General features: G+C 37.3%; 1 protein-coding gene across 2 annotated transcripts; it reads left to right on the forward strand.

Annotated features, from left to right (window-relative positions):
- The first annotated feature begins 1796 nt into the window (after positions 1-1796).
- Positions 1797-25775, forward strand: MED6 (mediator complex subunit 6). 2 transcript variants are annotated; one of them, XM_079909108.1, is made up of 8 exons: positions 1798-1897; positions 4734-4893; positions 5961-6052; positions 7667-7749; positions 8056-8164; positions 9596-9711; positions 19274-19301; positions 19908-25775. In XM_079909108.1, the coding sequence occupies exons 1-8, from the start codon at positions 1876-1878 to the stop codon at positions 20036-20038; spliced, it is 741 nt and encodes a 246-aa protein (XP_079765234.1). In that variant the 5' UTR covers positions 1798-1875; the 3' UTR covers positions 20039-25775. The 2 variants fall into 2 exon arrangements, with proteins under 2 accessions (XP_079765235.1, XP_079765234.1); XM_079909109.1 differs by lacking the exon at positions 9596-9711 and having other exon boundaries at positions 1797-1897.
- Positions 25776-26408: the final 633 nt, after the last annotated feature.

Here is a 26408-nt window from a genome sequence, read left to right on the forward strand (position 1 = left end):
CAATCACATTTCTCCCACTGTCTACAAGATAAAGGCTGAGCTCCCAGGTCTGGCCTACCATGCTTACCATATGTTTTATTACCTACAGATCTGTGTTCTGTTGTACCTCTTCCTAATCCTCTTCTAATAAAAACACAAGAAAACAGAACCAACAAAACAAAACAAAAAGCTTGATGTTTCACACTTTTGTTTATTGGACATGATAACCCCTGTTTTGGAATGCCTTCTCCACCAGGACCCTACCAGGCCTTTCTCCTTTGAAAACTCTGCTCTGTGCATGTGCATGCTTTTATTGGGACACATACTGTATACATACCATCTCAAGTATAAAATCCCAGTTCAAAAAGTGGAGTATAACAAAGCAATATATTTGTATGCCACTTAGAGTTAAAATTTTTGAATTCCCAGTCTATGAGGTAGAAAATTCCAATAAATTCATGGTCCCCCACACCCTTACCTCTGTTTTGTGGTTAAATTCTGGGGGAACCTTCATAGTACCTAAGTTTTGGAACAGATACAGGCACTAACACTTCATCACCATGAAAAGGGCTTCTTCAGATTTGCAGGTTCTCTTCTTGGCATCTGGGTCTTGCTTGCAGATATCCTCATCATTTTGCTTTTATGGAGCCTGAAAATCTTTCTAAGGCTTCCTATGGCTTCTGCATTTCACAGAATTATTCCCTCTCTGGCATCTTGCTATCTAGCCCAGATTAGCCGGAATGCAGACATTAGGTCTTTACTTAGGGACCCAGGGGTATTCCCTTTCTTTTAATCTTTTTAATATTTTGCTTCAGAAGCATTTCCTGTCTTGTGAAAATTTTGTATCTGAGGCATGTAATATTTTCTTCAATGGCTTTAGACTTTTAATGGGCTTAGTCACATAAAAGCTAATGACTGTCAAATTTTTCCTGCTTAGTCCTGCCCATCCCCACACTTGAGGTAGGGTGAAAAACAACGGCCAGTAGCTCCTAAACTGAACAGTTCATTGGATACACCTGAAAGAGCTTTTAAAATGAAAGATGTTACCACCCCCAACTCTGCACAATCATAATTTGTTCTTATAAACGATCACAGGAGATCAAGGTCGAATTTTCTTTCTTTTTTTTTTGCGGTACGAGGGTCTTTCACTGTTGTGGCCTCTCCCGTTGCGGAGCACAGGCTCCGGAGGCCCAGGCTTAGCGGCCATGGCTCACGGGCCCAGCCGTTCCGCGGCATGTGGGATCTTCCCGGACCGGGGCACGAACCCGCGTCCCCTGCCTCGGCAGGCGGACTCTCAACCACTGCGCCACCAGGGAAGCCCAAGGTCGAATTTTCGAATCCCTCAGTGGTGGACGTTGGGCAGGGCTCTGCTCACTCTGTTTTTCCTCAAAGTCTCCAAATTTTTACCCCGGTAGTATGCCCTGCCTCTACCTCTCCCTCCTTTGGCGCTGCTCTCTCCTTCCTGCTAGCAGCTCCTAGCCTCTCCCTCCCCTTCTTACCCCTTCCCTTCCCACCGCGCTCCACCTCCCAGCCCCGCCCCGCCCTTCTCTGCCTCGTCCCACCCCTCTCTCCACAACCCAACTCTACTTCCCGGCTCCATCCCTCCCCGCTCCTCCTTGCCCCGCTCCACCTCCTAGCCCCGCCCCACCCCTTCTCTCCGCTCCTCCCCTCTTCCCCGCCCCACCCTCTCTCAGCCCCGCCCCTCAGCCCCGCCCCGCTCCACCTCCTATTCTTTCCGCTTCTTCCCTTTCCCTGCCCTGTCTTCCTGGCCTTGCAGTCTCCTCCCCTCTTTTGGTTCCTCCTCAACATTCCTCTGCTCTGCAGCGAGCTCTTTCGTCTCAGACTTGTTACGTTTACTCTGCGCCGGAAGAAGAACCTGAGGACGCTTTTGGGACTATGGCGGCGGTGGATATCCGAGGTAACCTGTGCTGTCCCCTTTGTTTCCTGATTGTTTGGGAGCTGGTTTAGGGATTTATAGCTCTTGGGGGCAAGATTCCGGTTCCCTTGTGATGTCTCCCAAGCTCTTTGGAATGTTTTCTGTGAACGACCCAAAGCGCCAATCTGTCGAAAAATTGCCTAGATTTTCGCAGTTTTTCAGGAGTCTCTTAGAAGAGTCAAAACGAAGGGGTTGGAATAAGCTCTGGGCTTTGAGCCCTGTGGTGTTGTCCTACGTACGTATCTCTACAGCAGTATTGGGGCTGTTCTGTCCAGGTGAAGGAACGACAGAGAAGGGGGTGGGGTCATGAGCCGACAGTGTTTGGTTCATTCTTGGCACTTGGCCTGGGGTCTACCTTATTGCTGACGTTTGAGGTTCCTTTTTCTATATTAACCAAATTGGAGTCTAGCACACATATTCCAAATATATTGTCATTTATATATTGTCAAAATGTCCAGTGATCTTCAGCAGTTCTGGATAATGTTTACTATATGTTTGTCTTTCGTTATAAGTGAGAATATCAAGTACCTAATTTCATTACTTGCTGACTGTTAGAGAGCTGTATTAGAGCCATGTCAGTATGCTCTCCCTTGCTACTGAATACAGAAGAGGACCATTTAGTCCACGAGGCTGTTTAGCTTTCATAACTTTTTACTTTTTATTTAGATTTGTTAGGTCCATTGCAAAGGCTCTAAGGTGGGAACATGTCAGAAGAACAGCAAGGGGGCCAGTATGGCTGAAGCACAGTGAGCGAGGAGGCGGGAAGTAGATGAGGTCAGAGAGAGAATTGGTGTGGTGGCTTGTTCATACAGGAATTGTAGGCCGTGGTAAGGCCTTTGGCTTGTCCTCTGAGTAAAATAGAGAACCACTGGAGGGTTTTGACCAGAAGGGATGAACGTAACCTGACTTACTTTTTTTTAGGATCACCTTGACTGCTGAGAACACTGTAGGAGGGGAGACCGGTTAGGAAGGCATTTTTGTAATGCATGGGGAGTTGGGGGTGGCTCAGACTAGGGTGGTAACAGTGGAGATGGTAAGAAATAGTTGGAGTCTGCTTGTTTTGGTAGTGTAGTCTATTGGGCTGTGGTCACAGGTAGCTTCTATGTAGGAGAACTAATATATCCTATTTCACAGCCACACACCACCCTCTTAACCCCAGTTAACTAGTTTGTAACTGAACATACTTGGATACTGGAGTGTGTGTAAATTTATGTCCTTAGCCCTTAATCATGAATTAATAAACATTTTCTAATTCTTACCAAACAGGTCCTGTGCTAGTTCTGATGAGTAACCCACAGCCCCAGTTCCTTAAAAAACTCAGCATTTAATGGGAAAACATTTGTACTTGTGGGTTATTAATAATCAATTATAAAACTATATAAAAACCGCTATGAGGACATAGAGAAAGAAACCATTATTTCTGCCTTGCAAAGTAGAGAAAGGCTTTGCAGAGATTAGTGACATTTAAAATGAGTTTAATCTAGCTTGACCATTTGAATATCTAGTAAACCTGTACCTTTTTAGAATGAAAGACGTTTCTATATTTTTTAGAAGTGCATAAACTAGAAAAAAAAAGAGGCACAAACTAGGACAGCCTTTGGTTAAGCCAGAAATAAGTTTGTTCATATTAATCTTAAAAGAAATTGACTACCAGCACTACCACCATCATCATAATGAACATTTATTGGGTTATTACAATGTACTAAGCATTTTACATATATAATCTAGCATGCAGATACTATTATAATCCCTATTTTATAGATGAGAAAACTAAGGCATGGGGAGGTTGAACTTTTCCATTCTTCCTTCTTCAACCAGTAATTATATAGGCAATTTGATGTTTCATGACTTACAGCTAGTGGGATTTAGTACTGTCAGTGGTATGAAACATTGCAGCCAGTACCAAATAAAAGCTCATTAATTAAAGCTATCTAGCCCTACTTATCATGTCTTTGTTTTCTTTTTCCATTTTGAAAAATTTAAAGTTTAATTCTTTAAAATGTGAAATTGTATGGCTGTAATTAAGGGCATTCTACTTTTCATTTGCCCCTTTTACATAATTATTATCTCATCTATAATAATAGATTCCTAACTTATTTGTCTCTTTAATTGGAAGATCTCCCATTAGTGGCGATGGATGTGTTTTCTTTGGCATACATATTGTTTGAAAATTTTTGAATTAGTTGCCAACATTATAAAAACTCAGGATTTCCGATATTTTGAAAGACCTCTCTAGATTTCAAATCCTATAACTTCTTCACCTAATTGAGTTATTCTTTAAACATATAATGTACTTTTATTTATTTATTGAATCTTTGAATTTTATTTATTTTTTATACAGCAGGCTCATTAGTTATCTATTTTATACATATTAGTGTATATATGTCAATCAGAATCTCCCAATTAAACATATAATATTCTTTATATTTCCCTACCTTTGTATATGCATTACCTCTGCTTGGAATTACTTTGCCTCTCTTTTCTCCATGGTGAGCCTCTATTTATTCTTTAACATATAGTGCTAAAACCCACCTCCTCCTCATCCCATGAAAAACCATTCCTGTTCCCTCAGGTAAGGTATTCTGCTTGCTCCACTGTGCTCTCATAACACATTTATTCATACCTTTATTATGGATCTTGTGTTGTCATTGCTTTCTTGCATACTTAGCTCTTCTGCGGGACTGTGAGGGTATGTAGGTTAGGATCCACGTCATCCTTATATTCATAGTGCCTCCTACATTATATGCATAATAAATGTTTGTTGGATTGGATTTTTTTCTCTTTTCTCATCCTTTATCATTTTGTTTCTTTTCTATAGATAATCTGCTGGGAATCTCTTGGGTTGACAGTTCCTGGATCCCTATTTTGAACAGTGGAAGTGTCCTGGATTACTTTTCAGAAAGAAGTAATCCTTTTTATGACAGAACATGTAATAATGAAGTGGTCAAAATGCAGAGGCTAACATTAGAACACTTAAAGTAAGTTATTATAAGAAGGTAGCATTTTTGCCAACTGCAGATTTTGTAATGAATAGTTCTTTCAAGCTGTGAATCATGAAGTACAGAGTAGAAGTGTTGGAAGAACCGGAGTTTTGTTTGGGTTTGTGCAGATTTGACATGCAAAGGAATTATTAGTAGTCACTTGTAACCTGGGAAGTCTTTTCTTTATAACTGCACATATTACTGTCTAGTTAAAATGTAACTATGAGGTTTAGATGTAAATCTCATTGATTTCCGCAATGCAACTGTTACCTTAACCAGGTAACTATATATGTTGTCTCCTCTACATGTAATTTGATGTCTTAAACCATAGTCGAGTTTATAGTAGATTTTTCTTTGTTTGACAAATAAAATTTTAGCCAAATTTAGCAAGATTCTTCAGACTTGGGATGCTAAATAATTCATTACTATTATAAAAGTTTCTGAAACAACTGTGTAATGAAGTTTTTCATCTGTCAGCTAAACATGGAGAGCAGGGGTTCTAAGAAATTAAATTTCTGGTATTTTAAATAGCTTTTGTTTTGAGGTAAATATTTACATTTACTGAGATACCTTGGTGTTGCTTTTAAACATAGTATGTCAGGAAAAAATATGTTGGGGGTGAGGATAAGGTTTTTGATGTTTTCTGGTTGGGTACAATATATAGTAGTGATCTATATTAAGACAGGTGTAGTGTTCATGTATATTTTAATATTTTATATATATTTATAGATCTCCTTGGTCAGGAAGCATCCTGGTATTTTGGTTGCCTGTTTTGAAATGTAGGTTCAGTGTACTCTCATGACTGAAAATACTCCGATTTAAGTTCATCATGAATTTTTGTAGAGAAATTTTGTTGTTGTTTAAAAACGAAATCTTACTTTATTTGAGCCCCACCTACCTGGGAAAAATAGCCAGTTTTATTGAACAGCCAATTTTTCATATCAAACATAGGCAGTTTTATCCTGTTTACAATGTTGCTATACTTTTATGTGATAATTTGAATGTTCTAGAGAATTGTTTGTAGGGCATTCATAGATCTCTGAGTGTCTGTGTCCTGTTTTCAGTCAGATGGTTGGAGTGGAATACATCCTTTTACATGCCCAAGAGCCCATTCTTTTTATCATTCGAAAGCAACAGCGGCAGTCCCCTACTCAAGGTAAAATATGTAAACTTTAGGCATTATTTTCTTCTTAAAATACCATGATTTATTTACTCCTGAGCTATATATGTTCTTATTTTTGTGGATTGGGTTCTGTTTTAGGGATTTGTAGGAATCCATGTGTAGGCTTCCTATGCTTTCCCTTCTGTGAGGGGCCACACCAAGTGCACCTTCCCTCTAGTAGTGAAATGCAGTGTGTACTATGTCTGCTCAGAGCTCAGGGAAGACCGTTTGAGACTCTGAGTCCAGAATTTTTATTGAGGGCTGATCATGTAGACGTCCTCTGCCTGTCAAATTCTAGTCTCTCAGAAGGAAATCAGGTTTAATTCTTGGCAGATGCAGTTGCACCAAATTCATAAAAGATCAATGGAAAATCCTCATTGATACATTCAATCAAAATTACCAGACAAAAACTTGCTTTAGAAATCATACCGAAAAGTATAGAATTCAGACTTGATTTTCAATCAAAGAGCTAGTCACCTATTCCAGAGATGACCAGCTACATCTCTTAAATTAGATACTCTCATCAAGACCTTTGAGAATAACCTTCACCCTAGTATTGATTCCAGAGAATGACTTGCTACTGAAGTTGTGGTTCCAGAGTCAAGAATCCAAATTTACTTTCAAAGTCAAAGATCTAGGACTTCCCTGGTGGCGCAGTGGTTAAGAATCCGCCTGCCAGTGCAGAGGACATGGGTTCGAGCCCTGGTCCGGGAAGATCCCACATGCCGCAGAGCAACTAAGCCTGTGTGCCACAACTACAGAGCCTGCGCCCTAGAGCCCGTGAGGCACGACTACCGAAGCCCGAGCACCTAGAGCCCATGCTGCGCAACAAGAGAAGCCACCACAATGAGAAGCCCGCACACTGCAACAAAGACCAAACACAGCCAAAAATAAATAAATAAAGATAAATTAATTAAAAAAAAAAAAGTCAAAGATCTAGAGTCCCTGCCCAGAGAAACTTAGAACAAAGACAAGGCTGGGGACAAGAGTTCCATGATGGAAGGGTTCCAGGTACAGAAGCGACAGAAGATGGCACCAGCCTCACTAGCCGCTGTTTTATTCCGTAGGACCTCGGACTGGGGCACAGAGGCAAGTTCAGTGTGTCTGGTATCTTCATCCTGGGCCCTAAATCTCTCTTGCTCTAAGGTCTTATTCCCCAAAGTGTGGTTGACTGACAGCAGCATCGGATCACTTAGGAACTTGTTAGAAATGCATCGTCCCTACTGAGTAAGAATCTGATTTTAACAAGATACTCAGGTGATTCAAAAGCACGTTAAAGTTTAAGAAGCACTGCTCCTAGGGCAAACGTTTTTTTTAGCAAACTTTTTCTGTGAAGGTCCAGAGACTAAATATTTTAGGCTTTGGAGCCTCATGGTCTCTGAGACAACTATTCAACTAGTGCCATAGCGGCCTTAGATAATAACGCAAATGAATGAGTGTGGTTATTTTCCTATGTAACTTTATTTACAAAAACAGGAATTGCCAAACCCTACCTTAAGCTTTAGTGTGGGAAAATGTTAAACTTTAGTTGTTCTTTTTATGGAAATATATTTAGCAGTTTGTGTGCATAGCTATATTGATAAACATTTTTTTTCCTCGCTGCTTTAGTTATCCCACTGGCTGATTACTATATTATTGCCGGAGTGATCTATCAGGCACCAGACTTGGGATCAGTTATAAACTCTAGAGTGGTGAGTGTCTTTACATACTTTAAACATTAAAGAAAACTTCTAACCGAACTACCTTGCTACCGAGAATTAAACAGGAACTCCTCTCCCTTGTGTACGTTGGTATAAAGTGTTGACTATTAGAATATCTTAAGCATTGGTTCCTGTGGGCCAACTCCATGTTCAAAGTATATACCACCCCTAGATACATAGTGATTCAGGTTCTGAAAAGCAGAAGATTTACTGTCTTTGCATATGTAATATTTTGTGTTCACTTTGTAAATTTTGGATGATTGATGAGAAATTCAGAATTTGTTTTCTTTTTCTAAGCTTACTGTGGTACATGGCATTCAGTCAGCTTTTGATGAAGCTATGTCATACTGTCGATATCATCCTTCCAAAGGGTATTGGTGGCACTTCAAAGATCACGAAGAGCAAGGTAGGTGGGACACCGGGACCCTCCTAAAACACTTTTTGTTACTCAGAGAATGAAGCTGCTTTCTTTCGGAAGATGGCTATTGATGATTTCTAGCTGTGTTTTACTTCTCTGTGGGAAGGTTTCATAGGATGATGACATTGTCAGAGCTATGATTCATGTAACTAGATGTGGTAATAATAGCATTCCCATAGGAACAGGTACAAATTTTAATCTCTTTGGTACATGATAATCTTTGATAAGTTGATACAAGGTTTTAAAATATTTAGGACATGTAGGGGAAATCAGTGATGAGGAATGAGTAATGATGATATTTCCTGCTTACCAAACTGTTGAGTCATCTTGAAATCTGGAACCCAAGTCTTCCAAGTTTTTGAAATAGGGGAGATGCTCTTAAAGCCCTATCTCCAGATGAACAGTCTGTTTTCTGATCTTTCTATGTTACCGCCTGTCGTGATGCCAGGTCCTCTAGTTGCCATAGCTGCTAATCTGCTACTTGTTCTGTACCATATTTTACTAATAAAAGTACTTCTAGAAATGTATCTATAGCAGTATACCTATATTCTGCATTTCTTTCTAGAGAAATAGAAACTTAGAATGAATTACTATGGAAAAGGTAGCCTTTAAATAAAATTCAGACCCGTGGAATGAATGGTCTTTGAGATACAGTTATATTTATTCGTAATAGTAGGTCCCGGCGACAACATTTGACTTAGGAAAGTTTGCATCAGTTGAATAAACTTCTCCCAAGAGCTCTTTGCCCCTACCCTAATGAAATGTTTGGAGTAAAACTTAACTGGAACCCTATCTTTATAGACAGTCCACCAGCACACTCCCCTCCCAGGGAAAATCCCACACGTGATTAGCTTCATAATTTTTCTTGCAAGTTCTTTTCTCTCTTGTCTTTATGATCTTCTGTTGTTTGGTTTGTCCTGTTTTTTTCAGTGGATTATAGTCTTCATAATTGAGTATGGTTACTTGAGTTTATGAAAGTTGCATTTTCCATTTGTACCTATTAGGTTTTGCGGGAAAAGTCTGTTTAATACACTTAAAATATACACAAGATAATTTCAAACCAATAATCTGAATGTGACTTAGGTAATTATGGAAAATTTAGCCTTAAAGTTTTCCATAATTAAGTAATTATGGAAACATAAGAACGATGTTTATCCATGTTTACATGCTAAAACCGAAATGTCTTTGAAAGATGTATCAGCTTTTTAAATGTTAGAATTTTAACCTCATTTCAGAGGGAGAGTTTGAATGCTTCTCTGTATATGCTATGTTTAACGTATTTGGGGGGATTATCTTTGGAATAGCAGCCATTAAAAATAATAAAATTTGAATATATTCATGGCAGACAAAGATTTGTGAAATAATAAGGCACCAAAGTAGTTTAGACAATGTTTTGATTTGGACCTTATATTTTAATAGATAAAGTCAAACCTAAAGTCAAAAGGAAAGAAGAACCGAGCTCTATTTTCCAGAGACAGCGTGTGGATGCTTTACTCCTAGACCTTAGACAAAAATTTCCACCCAGATTTGTGCAGGTAATTAGAATGCGTGTGGTTAATTTTGATTCAACACTTTTTCCTGGCATATTTATTTTTAATTGAGGACTGTTTCAGATGTGACCTAAAAATACTGATTTTCCTTGTTAGTTAAAAAAATGATCTCTGAATCAAAGAAAGGTTTCTCAAGGACTTAATGGAGGAGGTGGTAAAGGGAATGGAATTAGTACTGTTCCGTGCGCTTAAGTTTAATTCCTTATTGAATCTTCGTAAACTGTGAGGACTGAATATAATAATATTCTCATTCAGAAGGTTGCTGAAAGTGTCATAGATGGTAACAAAACTAGAATTTGAAACTCATGCTGTTTTTACTGTACGTGCTGCCTTCCACCCTGATGTAGAGGGTATTTAAGTCCTTAAATGATAGAATAATAAAAACTTTGTAATAAAAAGAATAGTACATTTGATGTGGAGGGTTTGGCCTGATAAATGGAGGAGGCAGGAGTAATAATAAATAGACTTATAACATACATTGGAGCTATATGAATTCCATTATGTTGTCTTGGGCATTCCAACAGCAATAGCAGGTCCACGTACCGTGGTACTAAATGAGCTTTTGCAGAGAAGTAAGTGTGAGATGGAATATGTGAACATGTTATTCTTATGGTTTGCCTCAGCTCTTACTTATCTTTACAGGGCTGTGTACACACAAGGTCATGTTTTTCCTGTGGAGGGCCTATTTAAGAGATTTTCAAGGGTTGTTTTAGACTGAGATTTTTCACACCCTGAGATGACTTTAGAATAGGCCTTTCCTTCCCCCTTCCCTGACTCTACTGGATGAGGTGTACTGTTGGAATGGTGACGTGGTGGTGAAGGGAGCAGGGGCCACAGTTGGAACTCAGGACCAAAAAGCCAGTTTAGAGAAATCTCATGAATTGCGCGTGAAGATGAAACAATGTCTGTTGAATAAATAAATAAATGAATTATAGCTCTGTGTAAGATGACGAGTAGTGACTACAGAGTGTAAGAGGTTAGGTGTGGTTGGCCATTCGTGGCAGAACACCTAGAACTGCACAGTACAGTAGCCCCTAGGCACATGTGACTATTGTGCATTTGAAACACAGCTAGTCCAAACTGAGTTGTGTTATGTGTGAAATACATACTGGGTTCAAGCACTTAGTACAAAAAATTTATAAAATATTTCATTAATAGTTAAAAATATTGATTATATGTCAGTGATACTCTTTTAGATACATTTGGTTAAAAATAATAAAATTCATCTGTTTCTTTCTGAAAATGTGACTACTAGAAAAATTTAAATTACATATATAGCTTGTATTTGTGGCTCACATTATATTTTGGGCAGTGCTGATCTAGAAAATGGGAACAGAAAATGCAAAACCAAAAACATGAAAGATGATCAATGAACACATACTCAGAAACCAAGAAAATCCCTCAGTGTGTTCTTTGTCTAGTTTCTTGAGGTGTAAAGTTAGGTTGTTTGTGATCTTTCCTTTTTAATGTAGGATTTATTGCTATAAACTTCCCTCTTAGTACTTCTTTTTCTGCATCCCATAAGTTTTGGTATGATGTAGTTTCATTTTAATTTCTCTCCAGATAATTTCTGATTTCCCTTTTGATTCCTTCTTTGGCCTACTGGTTGTTCAGGAGTGTTTTGTTTAATTTCCACTTATAAGTTAGCAGAAGAAAAGAAATTACAAAGATTAAAAATTATGAAATAGAGACTAGAAAAACAATAGAAAAGAATCAGTGATACACCAGAAACTAACACAACATTTTAAATCAACTATACTTCAATAAAAACAACAACAAAAAAGCAAGGAAACTAAGGGTTGGTGTTTTGAAAAGATAAACGAAATTGACCAACTTTTAACTAGACTAACAAAGAGAGGAGACTCAAATAAATAAAATTAGAAGTTGAAGAGACATTACTACTGATGCCACAGAAGTAAAATGATCGTAAGAGACTACTATAAACAGTTTATATGCCAAGAAATTGGGTAACCTATAAGAAATTCCTAGAACATATGACCTACCAAGACTGAGTCATGAAGAAATAGAAAATCTGAACAGACCAATAATGAATAAGGAGACTGAATCAGTAATCACAAACCTCCCAAAGAAATGTCTAGGAACAGATGACTTCATGGATGAATTCTACCAAACATTTAAAGAGAATTAACACCAATCCTTCTCAAACTCTTCCAAAAAATTAAAGAGGAGGGAACACTTCCAAATTCATTTTATGAGGCCAGCATTACTCTGATACCAACGACCAAAAGACACTACAAGACAAGAAAACTACAGTCCAATAAAAATAGATGCAAAAATTCTCAATGAAATACTAGCAAATCAAATGCAGTAGCCCATTAAGAGGATCATATATCATGATCAAGTGGGATTTATCCCTGGGGTGCAGAGATGGTTCGACATACTAAAATCAATCAGTATGATACACTACATTATCAGGATGAAGGATAAAAATCACATGATCATCTCAATAGATGCAGAAAAAGCATTTGGGAAAATTCAACATCTTTTTATGGTAAAAACAACAAACTAGGTATAAAAGGAATGTACCTCAACATCATAAAAGCCACGTATAACAAACCCTTTTTATGGTAAAAACAACAAACTAGGTATAAAAGGAATGTACCTCAACATCATAAAAGCCATGTATAACAAACAAACGGCTATCATATTCAGTGGTGAAGAACAAAGCTTTTTCTCTAAGATCAGGAACAAGACAAGGATATCCACCCTCCACACTTCTATTCAGCATAGTGCTGGGAGACCTAGCCAGAGAAATTAGGCAGTAAAAGGGATCCAAATGGGAAAAGAAGTAAAATTGTCTGTTTGCAGATGATATGATCTTATACATAGAAAACCCTAAAGACTCCATTAAAAAACTGTTATAACTAATACATGAATTCAGTGAAATTGCAGGATACAAAATCAACACACAAAAATCAGTTGCACTTCTGTATACTAACAACTATCAGTAAAGGATATCAAGAAAATCCCACTTATAATAGCATCAAAAACATACTTAGGGATAAACTTTTTGTTATCAGCTTTATTGAGATATAATTGGTGTAATAACATTGTGTAAGTTTAAGGTGTACAACCTGTTGATTTGATACACTTATATACTGCAAAATGATTACCACCATAGCATTAGCGAACATCTCTGTCATGTCACATAATTACTGTTCTTTTTTATGGTGAGTTCATTTAAGTTTTACTCTCTTAGCAACTTTCAAATATATAATACAGTGTTACTAACTATAATCACCATGTTGTGTATTAGATTTCCAGAACTTATTTCATCTTATACCTTTCACCAACATCTCCCCATTTCCCCCACCCCCTCAGCCGCTGGCAGGCACTGCTGTACCCTCTGTAGGAGTTTGAACATTTTAGATTCCATATATAAGTGATGTGATATATCATATTTGCCTGTCTGACTCCACTTAGTATAATGCTCTCCAGGTTCATGCTCTCACAAATGGCAGGATATCCTTCTTTCTCATGGCTAAACAATATTCCTGTATATGTGTGCGCACGTGCGCGTGTGTGTGTGTATCACATATGTCTCTCTCTCACACAAACATATATATATCTCACATCTTCTTTACCCATTCTGTTGACAGACATGTAGGTTGTTTCCATACCTTGGCTATTGTGGATAATGCCACAGTGAATGTGGGAATGCAGATGTCCATTCGAGATCTTGTATTCATTCCCTTCAAATATATACCCAAAAGTGGGATTGCTGGATCATATGGTATTTCTGTTTTTAATTTTTGGGGGAACCTCTGTACTGTTTTCCATATTGGCTGCACCAATTTGTATTGCCACCAACAGTACACAAGTGTTCCCTTTTTTTTACACCCTCACCAACACGTGTTACTTCTTGTCTTTTCAATGGTAACCATTATAACAACTGTGAAGTGATATCTCATTGTGGTTTTGATATGCATTTCCCTGATGATTAGTGATGTTGAGCACCTTTTCATGTACCTGTTGGTCATCTGTATGTCTTCTTTGGAAAAATATCTATTCAGGTCCTCTGCCCATTTTTTAATTGAATTGTTTGTTTTTTCACTGTTGAGATATATGAGTTCTTTATATATTTTGGATATTAACTTCTTATCAGATATGTGATTTGCAAATATTTCCTTCCATTTTGTAGGTTGCCTTTTCATTTTGTTGATGATTTACTTTGCTGTGCAGAAGCTTTTTGGTTTGCTGTAGTCTCACTTGTTTATTTTTGCTTTTGGTGCATTTGCTTTTCATGTCAAACCCAAAAACTCATCACCAAGACTGATGTCAAGGAGCTTACTGCCTATGTTTTCTTCTGGGAGTTTTATGGTTTCAGATCTTACATTCCAGTCTTAAATCCATTTTTAGTTAATTTTTTTGTGTGGTGTAAATTAATTGACCATATATGCATGGGTTTATTTCTGGACTCTCTATTTTGTTCCATTGATTTATGTCTGTTTTTATCCCAACACCATACTGTTTTGATTACTGTAGCTTTGTAATATAGTTTGAAACCTGAGCTATCTGTATTCCCACATTTATTAGTTTTGTGAATATTTAGCATTATCCACAATAGCCAAGGTATGGAAATAGCCCTAATGTCCATCAACAGATGAATGGATAAAGAAACTATGGGATATACATATAGTTTAATATTATTCAGCCTTAAAAAAGAAGGAAATTTTACCATTTGTGGTGTCATGGAAGAATCTGGAAGATATTGTGCTAATTGAGATAAGTCAGTCACAGAAGGATGAATATTATATGATTTCACTTACATGAGGTATCTAAAATAGTCAGATACAGAAAATATTATAGTGGTTGCCAGAGGATGGAAGAAGGGGAAAATAGGGAGTTCTAAAAAGGCTGTAAAATTACAGTTATATAAGATGAATAAGTTGTAGAGATCTGCTGTACAACATACTGCTTACAGTTAACAATATGGTGTTGTGCACTTAAAAACTTGGTAAGAGGGTTCATCTCATATGGAGTGTTCTTAACACACACACACACACACACACACACACAAACCCCAAACTAAAGGAGCAGAAGAAATCTTTTGGAGGTGATGGATATGTTTATTACCTTGATTGTGGTGATGGTATCACAGGTGTATGTATATGTCCAAACTCATCAAATTGTGTATATCAGATATGTGCGGTATTTTTCATGTATCAGTTATACCTCAGTGTACCTGTAAAAAAAAAAAGAAAGGAACCAGAAAATACTCTGAAGTTTTATTACTCTTATGTGTTTGTGAAGGGAGGAGTACTGAAATATGAGACTTAAAGTTTCTATTAAGGTCATACTGAGAAGAATCGTATATGCTCGACAAAGCAGTTTTGGTTAGTTCTGTGGTCCAGTGTGTTTATTCACTATTTTAAACCCATAACCTGGTACCACTCCTGTAAACATACGTTTCCAGGTACATTAAATGTTATTTGAAATATTAAAACAATAACTATCATCACTAAAGACAAATGAAAGCAGTGGTAATTTTTGTACATTCTTTTTCAAATACACCCTCTCTTGAAGTAAACTTAGATATCCTCTACCTCATCTTCTTGACCCTCAGCACTGACTAGCTGTGAATTATTGATGATGGTAGTAGGGACCCATTAAGTGTTTAAAAACAGTTGCAACGAAATAATGTGGTTATTTGTTTGTTTTAGGAAGATAACCATTCATGGTATAGAAGATGCATAGGAAAATGTGTCATGTACCACAATATTCATTGCAGTTCTATTTACAATAGCCAGGACTTGGAAACAACCTAAGTGTCCATTGACAGATGAACAGATAAAGAATATGTGGCACATATATACAGTGGAATATTACTCAGCCATAAAAAGAAATGAAACTGAGTTATTTGTAGTGAGGTGGATGGACCTAGAGTCTGTCATACAGAATGAAGTAAGTCAGAAAGAGAAAAACAAATACCGTATGCTAACACATATATATGGAATCTAAAAAACAAAACAAAAAAATGGTCATGAAGAACCTAGGGTCAAGTCGGGAATAAAGACGCAGACCTACTAGAGAATGGACTTGAGGATACGGGGAGAGGGAAGGTGTAAGCTGGCACAAAGTGAGAGTGGCATGGACATATATACACTACCAAATGTAAAATAGATAGCTAGTGGGAAGCAGCTGCATGGCACAGGGAGATCAGCTCGGTGCTTTGTGACCACCTAGAGGGGCGGGATAGGGAGGGTGGGGGGGAGGGAGGGAGAGGCAAGAGGGAAGAGATATGGGCATATATGTATGTGTATAACTGATTCACTTTGTTATAAAGCAGAAACTAACACACCATTGTAAAGCAATTATACTCCAATAAAGATGTTTAAAAAAATGTGATGTTTGGAGTCAAGGAAGTTAGATTATGGAAAGCCTGAATTAATTCTGTGGCCATAGATAGAGAGGAAACAGATTCAAGGTATATTTCAGATTTAGCATTGCCTAACTTTGGTGGTTGGATATGGAGAGATTGGCATTATGGATGTTTCTGAGGTTTCAGGCCTAGGATTAGAATCAACTTGGTGTTGAACCCAAATTCAGAATATAGGAAAAGAAACAGATTTGGGGTAAATATAGTTGTTAGGGGTTCTATTTTCATTAGCCAACCTCCAGAACATTCAGTAGCTTACTACTGTGTTTGGGTTCTGTGGTACTCCAGCTGACTGACAGTTCCTTTTTCTCTGGCTAGGGGTCCTGACTTGAATTCCATGTACTGTTCTATCCTGGTGAGCTAGGCTGGACACTGTAGAAAGCTCAAAGACTCTCTTGAATCTTAAAACAAAAAAACTTCACTTTGTAGAAAGTTATGGAAATTTAGAAACGCATATAAAAATAGAGGGAATAATAAAAAATGAAGCCCCCATGTACCTATTGATATTATCCTGCTTCAACAGTTATCAGGCGTGGCCAATCTTGTTTTCTCTCTTCTTCCCCTATTTCCTCCCAATTATTTTAAGCAGGTTGCAGACTACCTGCTTCCATGAGTTTTTACATTTTTCTTGTAAAGGTTTAGCCATAGTCACCCTTAAGTTGTCATTTTCCAGAACCTCACCTTCTTTTAACCATCCAGGGGCCAAAAGCCAACTCACAAAGAGAGAGAGTATGTCAACTCTATGTAGCAGACCTAGGAGAACTTTTAATAATCAAAGTTCTCTAAGACTTTTAATAATCCCTTTGTTTCTCCAACCCACAGCATTTCTCCTCAGATCTGGAGAAGAAAATAGATTCTTGGTCTCCTTGAAGCCTTCTGTGAGCCCCTATTTACCCATTTTGTCTCCCAGAACCATTTGTAGCTTAGGACTTCTGGATCCGAGGGATGTCGCCCCTTTATGGGGGTGCTCAAGAGAATATTGGAGAAGTCCTGCATTTTTCCTTGAAGCTCCTTTTTCCATATTTTAACTTTTGTTACTACTGAAAGTTACACCAAAACTGATGTGATAGGAGTTCAGGCCTTCAGTGCCTTTTATTATCAATGTCTTTTCAGTGCTGTTTTCAGAAGCTGCTAGGACACCATAGGATATTGCTTCAGTTAGGTTTATTCCAAAGTTACCTGATAAATTTTGTCAGAAAGGCCGCCTCTGTTCTATTTTCCCATCTTAAACCACATCCTACTAGTTTGTGTGACAGTGTTCACTAGAAAAGATTAGACAGTGTGCACTAATTAGGTAATGACATTATTTCAATGTCTGGATATGGTCCAGTGTCCAGTATAGTTCAAGTGGTTCAGTGCTAGCAGTATAAGAATATCCCCTCTCGATTTCTCATTCCTCAATGTTACACCATCTATATCCTCTCCTGTTTTAAAGTAAGGAAAAATTATTTGTTCCCTCAAATTACTTTAGACATGTTTAAGTCCTAATATGTTCATAAAACAGGTAATAATGTTGTTGTGTTGGGGATTCCCATGACCACCCCCATGTTTGGAGATTTGCTTCAAGCACTCACAGGATTTATTACAGTGACATAGTAGGGCTATACAGCCAGATATAAGGAAAAAAGGCATTAGTGGAGTCTGGAGGAATCCATCTGCAGGCTTCCTTACACTCTCTTCTTCCCATGAAGAGTCATACAGAGTACACTCTTGCCTCAACAGTGAAAATGCAGCAACATGTAAGTGATATTTCTGCCTAAGGAAGTCCATTAGAGACTTGGTGCCCACGTTTTTGGGGGAGGTTTTTCAGGTAGGTACTTTCAATCTAGCACATACCAAAATTCCACATTCTTTGAAGGAAGGCAGGTATTCAGCAAAAACAACTTTTTTTTATACAAACAGTCTAGGCATAATGAATTGCCATTATCAGTTACAAAATGGTGGGAACCCTCCTGAAATCCAAATTTCCAGATACCAGCCAAAGGCCAACCTCGCAGCCTGGCCCTTCTAAGGATAGTAGCTCAGACCTTCTATATTAACCTTTTGTGTACAATGGGTAATAATGGGAAGCTCAGTTTTGGTCTTATTAAATGTAATGGTTCCCAGAACTTGTAGTTGGAGTGGGCTAGTAGGCAGTTTGTAGCATGAATCTGGATCATGTGACATCAGAAAATTGTGTAGTCGCTAGTCATAGGAATAGATAAGAAGCTTAAGGAGGGCATGTAAATTCAGAAAGAAATTCAGAAAACAAATGGAGGCATTAAACTTCATAAAAATAAAGAGAACACTTTTATTCTGAGATGACAGGGAAGTATAGAGAGGTATTTTTTATGTATATATGTCTGTATATAAAGGTGTAATAAGTTTGGAGGTAGATGGATGGGAGAGAACATTGACACCCTTATTGGCTGAGGGTGAGGGGTAGGTTGTGAGCCTTGAGGAGGAAGAAGGAGGGAGAGGAGGAGGAAAGTGTTTTAAAGCATTTAACTTGGGTAGCGAGAACAGGGAGATGACAGGGCCCACTGAAGTAAAAGAATTGCTGTGCAGAATGAAGGATCTGACCTTGTTCCTGACTCCTAGTGCCCCCATCATTTTTTCCTGCAGTTTGATTTCTAATAGTACACTCAACAGAAGCCTTATATTCATATAAAAATACCTCTTTTTCTTTACGTTCCATACCTGCCAACTTTAAAAGTCAGACATCCAAATTTCATTCTACTTACTTATAGCTCATATCGCCTGTGCAAATAAGCCTCTGGAGTCTTGGAAGGCTCCATTATTCCCTCTCATTGGATTCTCCTTAGCAACTTTTTATAAAGCATTGTAGCCTCGGTGCAGAGGCAAAGGGCTTTGTTGATGTTCAAGGGTTTTTTTATGTTTGACTCTTTTGTTCTAGTTTTAGATTTGTGTCTTTTCTGGAACAGGAATAAGAAGTAGAAAATGATAAATTTACTTTTTTATGGTACGTGGATAGTAGTTTCTCTTGATGAAGTCATTTATAATATAATTCGCATGCAGGTGTAATTTTAATGAAAATTATGACGTCAAGAAGCAAAAAGCTTTGCTAACCTGCCCTGTTTTCTTCTTCCTCTTCCTTCACCCCTCTTCCCCACTTTTTTTTTTTTTTTTTTTTTTTTTTAATTACAGCAAAAGTCTGGAGAAAAGCCTGTCCCAGGTATGGTTCATCTGATAATTCTTATCAAACTTGAAATAAGACCAAACAGCCTGTTTAACTCAGTAACAATCATAACATGTGAGGTGAATTATGATCATTTTGTCCTTTTAGACTCTCTAATGCCAGTTTGTTACTCCTAACCTTTGATCTGCTGATTGCCAAAAGGTGGTGCTTTTGTGGTAGTGATATTAGTATTTGAAAGATGCATTAGAGTGGGATGAACAGGTATTGAGGGTGTGTGGAGAAGCTGAGGTGATTCTAGGTTGTCAAAAGTTTGAAAAAAGGCCTTCTGTTTCATCATTGAGAATAGGTATTGGACTGTCCATTGACCTGGCATAGAATAATTATGTATCTTTTTTATGCATAATGTCTTATTTAAATGTCATGTGTTTTTGTCTAGTATCATAATTTGCTTGTATTATCAGGTTTTTTGTTTGTAAATTGGTTCTTATACATCTGCCTGATGAAACAGCTAAATTTAAAACTTGAGATAAGTAGTTCTAAATTAATTTGAGAGTCTGAACCATTCACATTAACTGTTGTCTAAACTGGTCTTATCCCTCCACCCTCCTCCCCCTCCAAAAAATATCTGCTTTTGATGTCTAGTGGATCAGACAAAGAAAGAGGCAGAACCTATACCAGAAACTGTAAAATCTGAGGAGAAGGAGACCACAAAGAACGTTCAACAGACTGTGGGTACTAAAGGCCCCCCTGAAAAACGAATGAGACTTCAGTGAGTATTGGACGAGAGAGACGCTTGGCAAGACTCCTCTTGTCCACATTTTACCTCATTACTGTGACAGGCTCTTGAACTTTAAAATTCTTTGTCACAATCATTTGTATAGAATGTGCTTGTTCTTTGAGAAAGGATGTAAGGATGCTCATGCTTTCAGTCTGAATATTTTTAATGTATCTTTTGTAACCTTTTCCCTACTGGACTTGAGCAGCTTCCTCCCTCACATATTTACTGTGATACATGTTTAAAGATAAGATAAAGGTATTTGTATAAATTAGTTTATCATGACGTTTTCCCCCTTATTTTCCCTCTGAAATATTTCCAGATGCATTTTGTAAACACAAAGGATTAATGTTAAAATAGTAGCTAAGCTTATTTTCTATTATTAGTTGCATATTCCTCAGTATTAAAATAGTAAGGTTACTAACAGTTTGAAAGGTAAAGAAAAGGAAAACAACCTCATTAAGCAATATCACCACCCTACAGATACTATAACAGTGTTGTGGCATGGAAGCATGGAGTCTTAGCCACTGGACCACCAGGGAAGTCCCTGTGTGTAGATATTTTTAAAACCATAGTTTGTAATTATTCTGTTCATACAATTTTACTTTATCATATTATGTCTGTTGTATGTGCTATTCCATGTTTACTTAGTTTTTATAGACTATACTTTGTTAACTGAATAATTCCTATGAGTGATTATATCTGTTTTCTTAAACTCTCCCTGTGTTGTACTTAAGTTTTTACCAATTTACAATTTGCATTAAGGCTGTAGTGATTACATTATTTAAATAAGGCTGTAGTGTATCATGAGTTTTCAGTACTTAGTATTTATCTCCTTAGTATGGAGTCCCAGCCATAGAATCATTAGAATCTGTACGTTTTTTTTTTTTGGCCTGTTATTACTCTAACAGCAAAATATGAAAGTACCAAGTTCTGTAGAATCTCGCTGAAACTGAGTATTGTCACCTACATTTTTAGTGCCAATTACGTAGCAAAAAAGTGGTGTTTCATTATTTTAAGTGGTTGAATAATTTCTCATCTTTGATTCTTACTTTTATGAAGTATCTGATTTTCTGTATTGTGTAAGATTTTTTAGTTTTTTTATTTTGACATAATTTCAGGCTTACAGAAGAGTTGTCAGAGTAGTACAGAGAATTTCTCTATATACACCTTTTGCCCTAATTCCCCATATATTAACGTTTTCCATATTTGTCTTATTCTTTAGTCTCTGTCTCTCTTTCCCTGTCTCTAACTCGTGTTGTCATTTGCTGTTTCTCTCTCCTTCTCTCTATGTATGTGTGTGTGTGTGTGTGTGTGTGTACATACACATATAATACACACATATATACACCTTTTATTTTGGATTGAGAGTCGGTTGCAATCGTGATGCCCATTTTCCCTAAGAACTTTAGTGTGCATTTCCTAAAATCAAGGACATTCTTTTACATAGCCTTGGTAAAATTATCAGAATTAAACCAGTATGATACCATTATCTAATCTGTAGGTCTTATTCAGATCTTGCTAGTGATGCCAAGAATGTCATTTACAGCAAAAGAATATCCTGAATTGTGCATTAGATTTAGTTGTCGTAGCTCTTTAGTCTCCTTTAATCTGAAACAGTTCTTTAATCTTCCATGTTTTTCATGACTTGATATTTAAAGAGTTTAGGCCAGTTATTTTGTTGAATGTCTCTTAATTTGGGTTTGTTTGATATATTTTCATAATTAAATTCACCTCATGCACTTAAAAACATTTTTTTTCACATTCCAAGCATTGTTTATTCCAGGATTACGAGAATGATTCAACAATTGGATCTATTACTCTGAATTAACATATTAATTGCAAAAATACACTTTTGTTAGGAATACCATGGAAAAGATGCTCGTGGAGGCGCGTGCTGTCAACTTGTCCCATTCCTGGTGATGTTAACTTTGATCACTTGGTTAAGGTAGTGTTTGTCAGGTTACTCCACTGTAAAGTTAGAATTTTTCTTTTTCTAATTTATAGGTATTTGGGGGGGGGGGAAGTAGTTCGAGGTCTGTAAATACCCTGTTATTGCTCAGAACTTTTACCCTCCAGTAGCATTCACTGATAATTCTTGCCTAAATCATTTATTACTATTATGGTTGCCGAATGGTGATTTTCTTTCTAATTCCTTCATTCCTTCTGTGTTTATTAGTTGGCTTTCTGCTATAAAGCAGAGCTTTCCTTTCCCCCCCTGCTTATTTATTTATATCTAGACTCTTGGATTCTTATTTATTCAACGAGTTATATTTCTTTACTCTCATTAATTTATATTGATGCTCAAATTGTCCCAGATTGGGCCAATGGGAACCGTTTCAAGCTGATTCTTAGGTCCTTTTGACATGACCTTGTCGTTCATTGAGGATTTTCTTTATGTTTTGGCACAATAAGATATCCCAGGCTCATTCCAACCCTGGAGTCAGCCATTTCTCTAAGGACCCCTAGTTCCTTTTGTTGGAGAATATATTTGGAAATCAAGATCTGTGTGCAAGGTGTGTTCATTTGTTACTGGGGTGTCATGGCTTCTGGGCTTTGTCAGCTGATAGAGTTAAGAAATAGATATATACTGGGACTTCTCTGGTGGCCCAGTGGTTAAGACTCTGTGCTTCCACTGCAGGGGGCATGGATTCTATCCCTGGTTGGGGAACTAAGATCTTGCATGCTGCGTGGCCAAAAAAAAAAAAGAAAAAGAAATCGATATGTACATATGTGTGTGACATGAGTGAATACACATATGTCCACACACACACACACATATCTGTCTACTCTCTCTCTCTCTCTCTCTCTCTCTCTCTCTCTATATATATATATATATATATATATTTTTTTTTTTTTTTTTTTTTTTTTTTTTTTTTGCGGTACGCGGGCCTCTCACTGTTGTGGCTTCTCCCGTCGCGGAGCACAGGCTCCGGATGCGCAGGCTCAGCGGCCATGGCTCACGGGCCCAGCCGCTCTGCGGCATGTGGGATCTTCCCGGGGCACAAACCCGTGTCCCCTGCATCGGCAGGCGGACTCTCAACCACTGCGCCACCAGGGAAGCCCTATTCTATATATATTAAAAGGAACCAATTCACACTGATAACACCAATTCCAGTTTATTCATCACAGGGTTTACGCTGTTCTCTTTCACATTTGTAACTTTCTTCCACATTGATTAGAACTGTTTCTTGTTATACACAATGTTTGTACTTATTTGCTTAATCCTAGAATAACAGAAAGTTGTTTTAGAATTGCTAACCTATACCTCTGCAAAAAAAGAAACCTCTTAATTAGAATTCAGTATTTGCTTAGACTTCTTTTTGTCTTTAGTTTGTAGATATATAGTTCAGATACTGTGTTTAAAAATCACTTGGGTTAATTTTTTTTTTCCCCCAGTGTGGTTACACTACTCATTTATCAGATGTTCCAGTTCATTTGGTTCTGCTTTGAATTCCATTTTAGTTTTTCCCCTCATTGTTATTGATTATTTTGTTTTGTTGTTGTACTGTGGGATGTGTGAGTTATTAGCATAGTTCTTAAAGTCAGACCTGTCCAAAAGAGATTCTAAGTATCATACCCCTTCCTCATTTCTTCTATCTTTTCCACCTTATTCCTACCTGCCCCTCTCACAGAAATGAACCTAATTAGTCTCTAGTTTACCTTTACTGTATTTCTGCTGCGCAAATGAATAGATGTTTTCTTATTTCCCCTTCTAACACAAAAGGCAACATAATTTATGAACTTTTGCACTTTGCTTACTTTCCACTTATTTAAGCATGAACTTTGATTTGACATAAAGATATTAACTCTAGTATTTTTTCAACTTTTTATTTCCAGCAAAGCTCCTTTTTCTTTCACTTACATTATTTTAAAATATCAGTTAACAGAAAGTACACAAAATAATAGTACAGTTCATTGTACCTGTGTAACTTACCATGCAGGTAAAGAAATTGAACATTGCCAATGCCCCAGAAGCTCCTTTATGTCCCTTCCTAATCACAATGTTTGTCCCGATTAGAGGTCACACTTATCCTGTTTTATGGTAATCACTTATTTTCTTTACATTTTTACCACATCACCTTGCATCCCTAAATAAATTTTTAGTTTTTATTGCCTACTTTTTATTTTTAGTATGAATAGATTTAGTATGTGTATTTCATGTATGACTTACTTTGTTCAATACTATGTTTGTGACATTTATCATAGTTGTTTCATGTTATTGTAGTTCTTTTTTTTTCATTTCTGTACAGTATTCCTTTATATACATGTATTACAATTTTAAAAAATCCATTCTAATGGTGATGGACATTTGGATTGTTTGTAGTTTGGGGCTATTGTGAAAAATTGCTTTTATGAATATTCTTTTTGGTGTATATTATAGGCTGAATTGTGTCATCTCACCCCCAAAATGTTGAAGTCCTAACTCCCAGTACCTCAGAATGTGACGTTATTTGGAAATAGGGTCATTTCAGATGTTATTAGTTAAGATGAGGTCTTGCTAGAGTAGGCTGAGACCCTAGTCTGATGTGACTGGTGACCTTATAAAAAGAATGCCACATGAAGAGACAAAGGGAGACACCATGTGAAGATAGAAGATTGGAGTGTTGCATCTACAAGCTTAAAAACACCAAAGATTGACACCAAATTACCAAAAGCAAGGAGGAGGCAAGGAAGGATTCCCCTGTAGGTTTCAGGGGGAACATGGCCCTGCACATACCTTGATTTTGGACTTCTAGCCTTCAGAACTTTGAGATAATAAATTTCTGTTGTTTTATTTTCCAGTTTATACTCCCACCAGCAGTGTGTGAGAGTTCCTATTGTCCACAGCTTTGTTGACCCTTGATACTGTCAATTGAAGAAAATTTTAGTCATTCTGATGGGTATACAGTGGTATCTTGTTGAGGCTGAAATTTGTATTTCCTGGTGATCTGATGATGTTAAGCTTTTTTTCCTGTGATTGTTGGCTACTTGAATATCCGTTTTTGTGAAGTGTGTCTTTTGCACATTTTTCTACTGTTTTGTCTGTGTTTGTCTTATAGAGTAAGAAGAGTCCTTTGTATGTTTGGATAAGAATCCTTTGTTGGTTACATGTATTGTGTTTAAATGTATCTTCTCTCCACTCTGGCTTGCCTTTTTACCCTTTAATGGTGACCTAAAAATGATCAGAAGTTCTTAATTTTAATGTAGCTCAGTTTGTCAATCTTCTCCTTTATCGTTAATGCTTTTTTGTGTCTTGTCTGAGGTTTTTCCCTACATTGAGGTTATGAAGATATACTCCTCTGTGATTATCTACAAGCTTTATTATTTTACACTTCACATTCAGGAGTATAGTCCATTTGGTTGGGATTGATCTATAAATCAATTTGGGGAGAATTGACAATTTAGCAGTTTAGCAATATCGAGTATTCAGAACCACCGACTTGTTATATTCCTCCTTTTATTTAGGTTTTCTTTAATTTCTCAGAGTAAAGTTATGAGCTTTCAGAGTACAGGTCTTATACATGTTTTGTTAAAGTTACTCCTAAGCATAACGTATTTTTTTTATGCTGTTGTAAAAGATGTTTAAAAAATTTTAATTTCCATTTGTTTGTCTCTAGTATATAGACCTTGTATCCTGTTACTTTACTAACTTCAATAATTAGTTCTGGTAGCTTTTTTGTGCATTGCTTAGGAATTTCTACATCCATGATCAGTGTCATCTGGGAATAAAAAAGAGTTTTATCTTCAATCTGTATACCTTTCAAAAAATTGTGGTAAAATATAAAAAACATAAAATTTACCATTTTAAGCACTTTAAGTATACAATTCAGTGACATTAACTACATTCACATTGTTGCACAGCTATCATCACCATCCATCTCCAGAACTTCTTCATCGTTCCAAACTGAAACTCTGTTCATTAAACACTCCCTTTTTTCCCCTTCCTCCAGCCCCTGGCAACCACCATTCTACTGATGTCCTGATGAATTTGACTGCTGTAGGTATCTCATATAACTGGAATCATACAGTATTTGGTTTTTTGGCTTATTTCACTTAGCATAAGGTCTTCAAGGTTCATCCATATTCTAGCATGTGTCAGAATTTCCTTTTTGAGGTTAAATAATATTTTGTTGTATGTATATATGTATGCACACACACATTCTGTTTATTCATTCCTCAGTCCATGGACATTTGAGTTGCTTCCACCTTTTCACTATTGTAAATAATGCTACTACAGGGACTTCCCTGGTGGTCCAATGGTTAAGACTATGCGCTCCCAACGCAGGGGGCCCGTGTTCGATCCCTGGTCAGGGAACTAGGTCCCGCATGCCACAACTAAAGGAGCCTGCATGCCGCAACTAAAGAACCCTTGTGCTGCAACTAAA

This window comes from Stenella coeruleoalba (genome assembly GCF_951394435.1).
Source record: "Stenella coeruleoalba genome assembly, chromosome: 2".
Taxonomy (NCBI): domain Eukaryota; kingdom Metazoa; phylum Chordata; class Mammalia; order Artiodactyla; family Delphinidae; genus Stenella; species Stenella coeruleoalba.

Excerpts from the sequence above, each read along its gene's own strand:
- MED6 (XM_079909108.1), top strand. The coding sequence starts at position 1,876 with ATGGCGGCGGTGGATATCCGAG. Across the intron at positions 6,053-7,666 it reads GCGGCAGTCCCCTACTCAAG|TTATCCCACTGGCTGATTAC; the intron begins GTAAAATATGTA and ends TCGCTGCTTTAG. Across the intron at positions 9,712-19,273 it reads TTCCACCCAGATTTGTGCAG|CAAAAGTCTGGAGAAAAGCC; the intron begins GTAATTAGAATG and ends TTTTAATTACAG.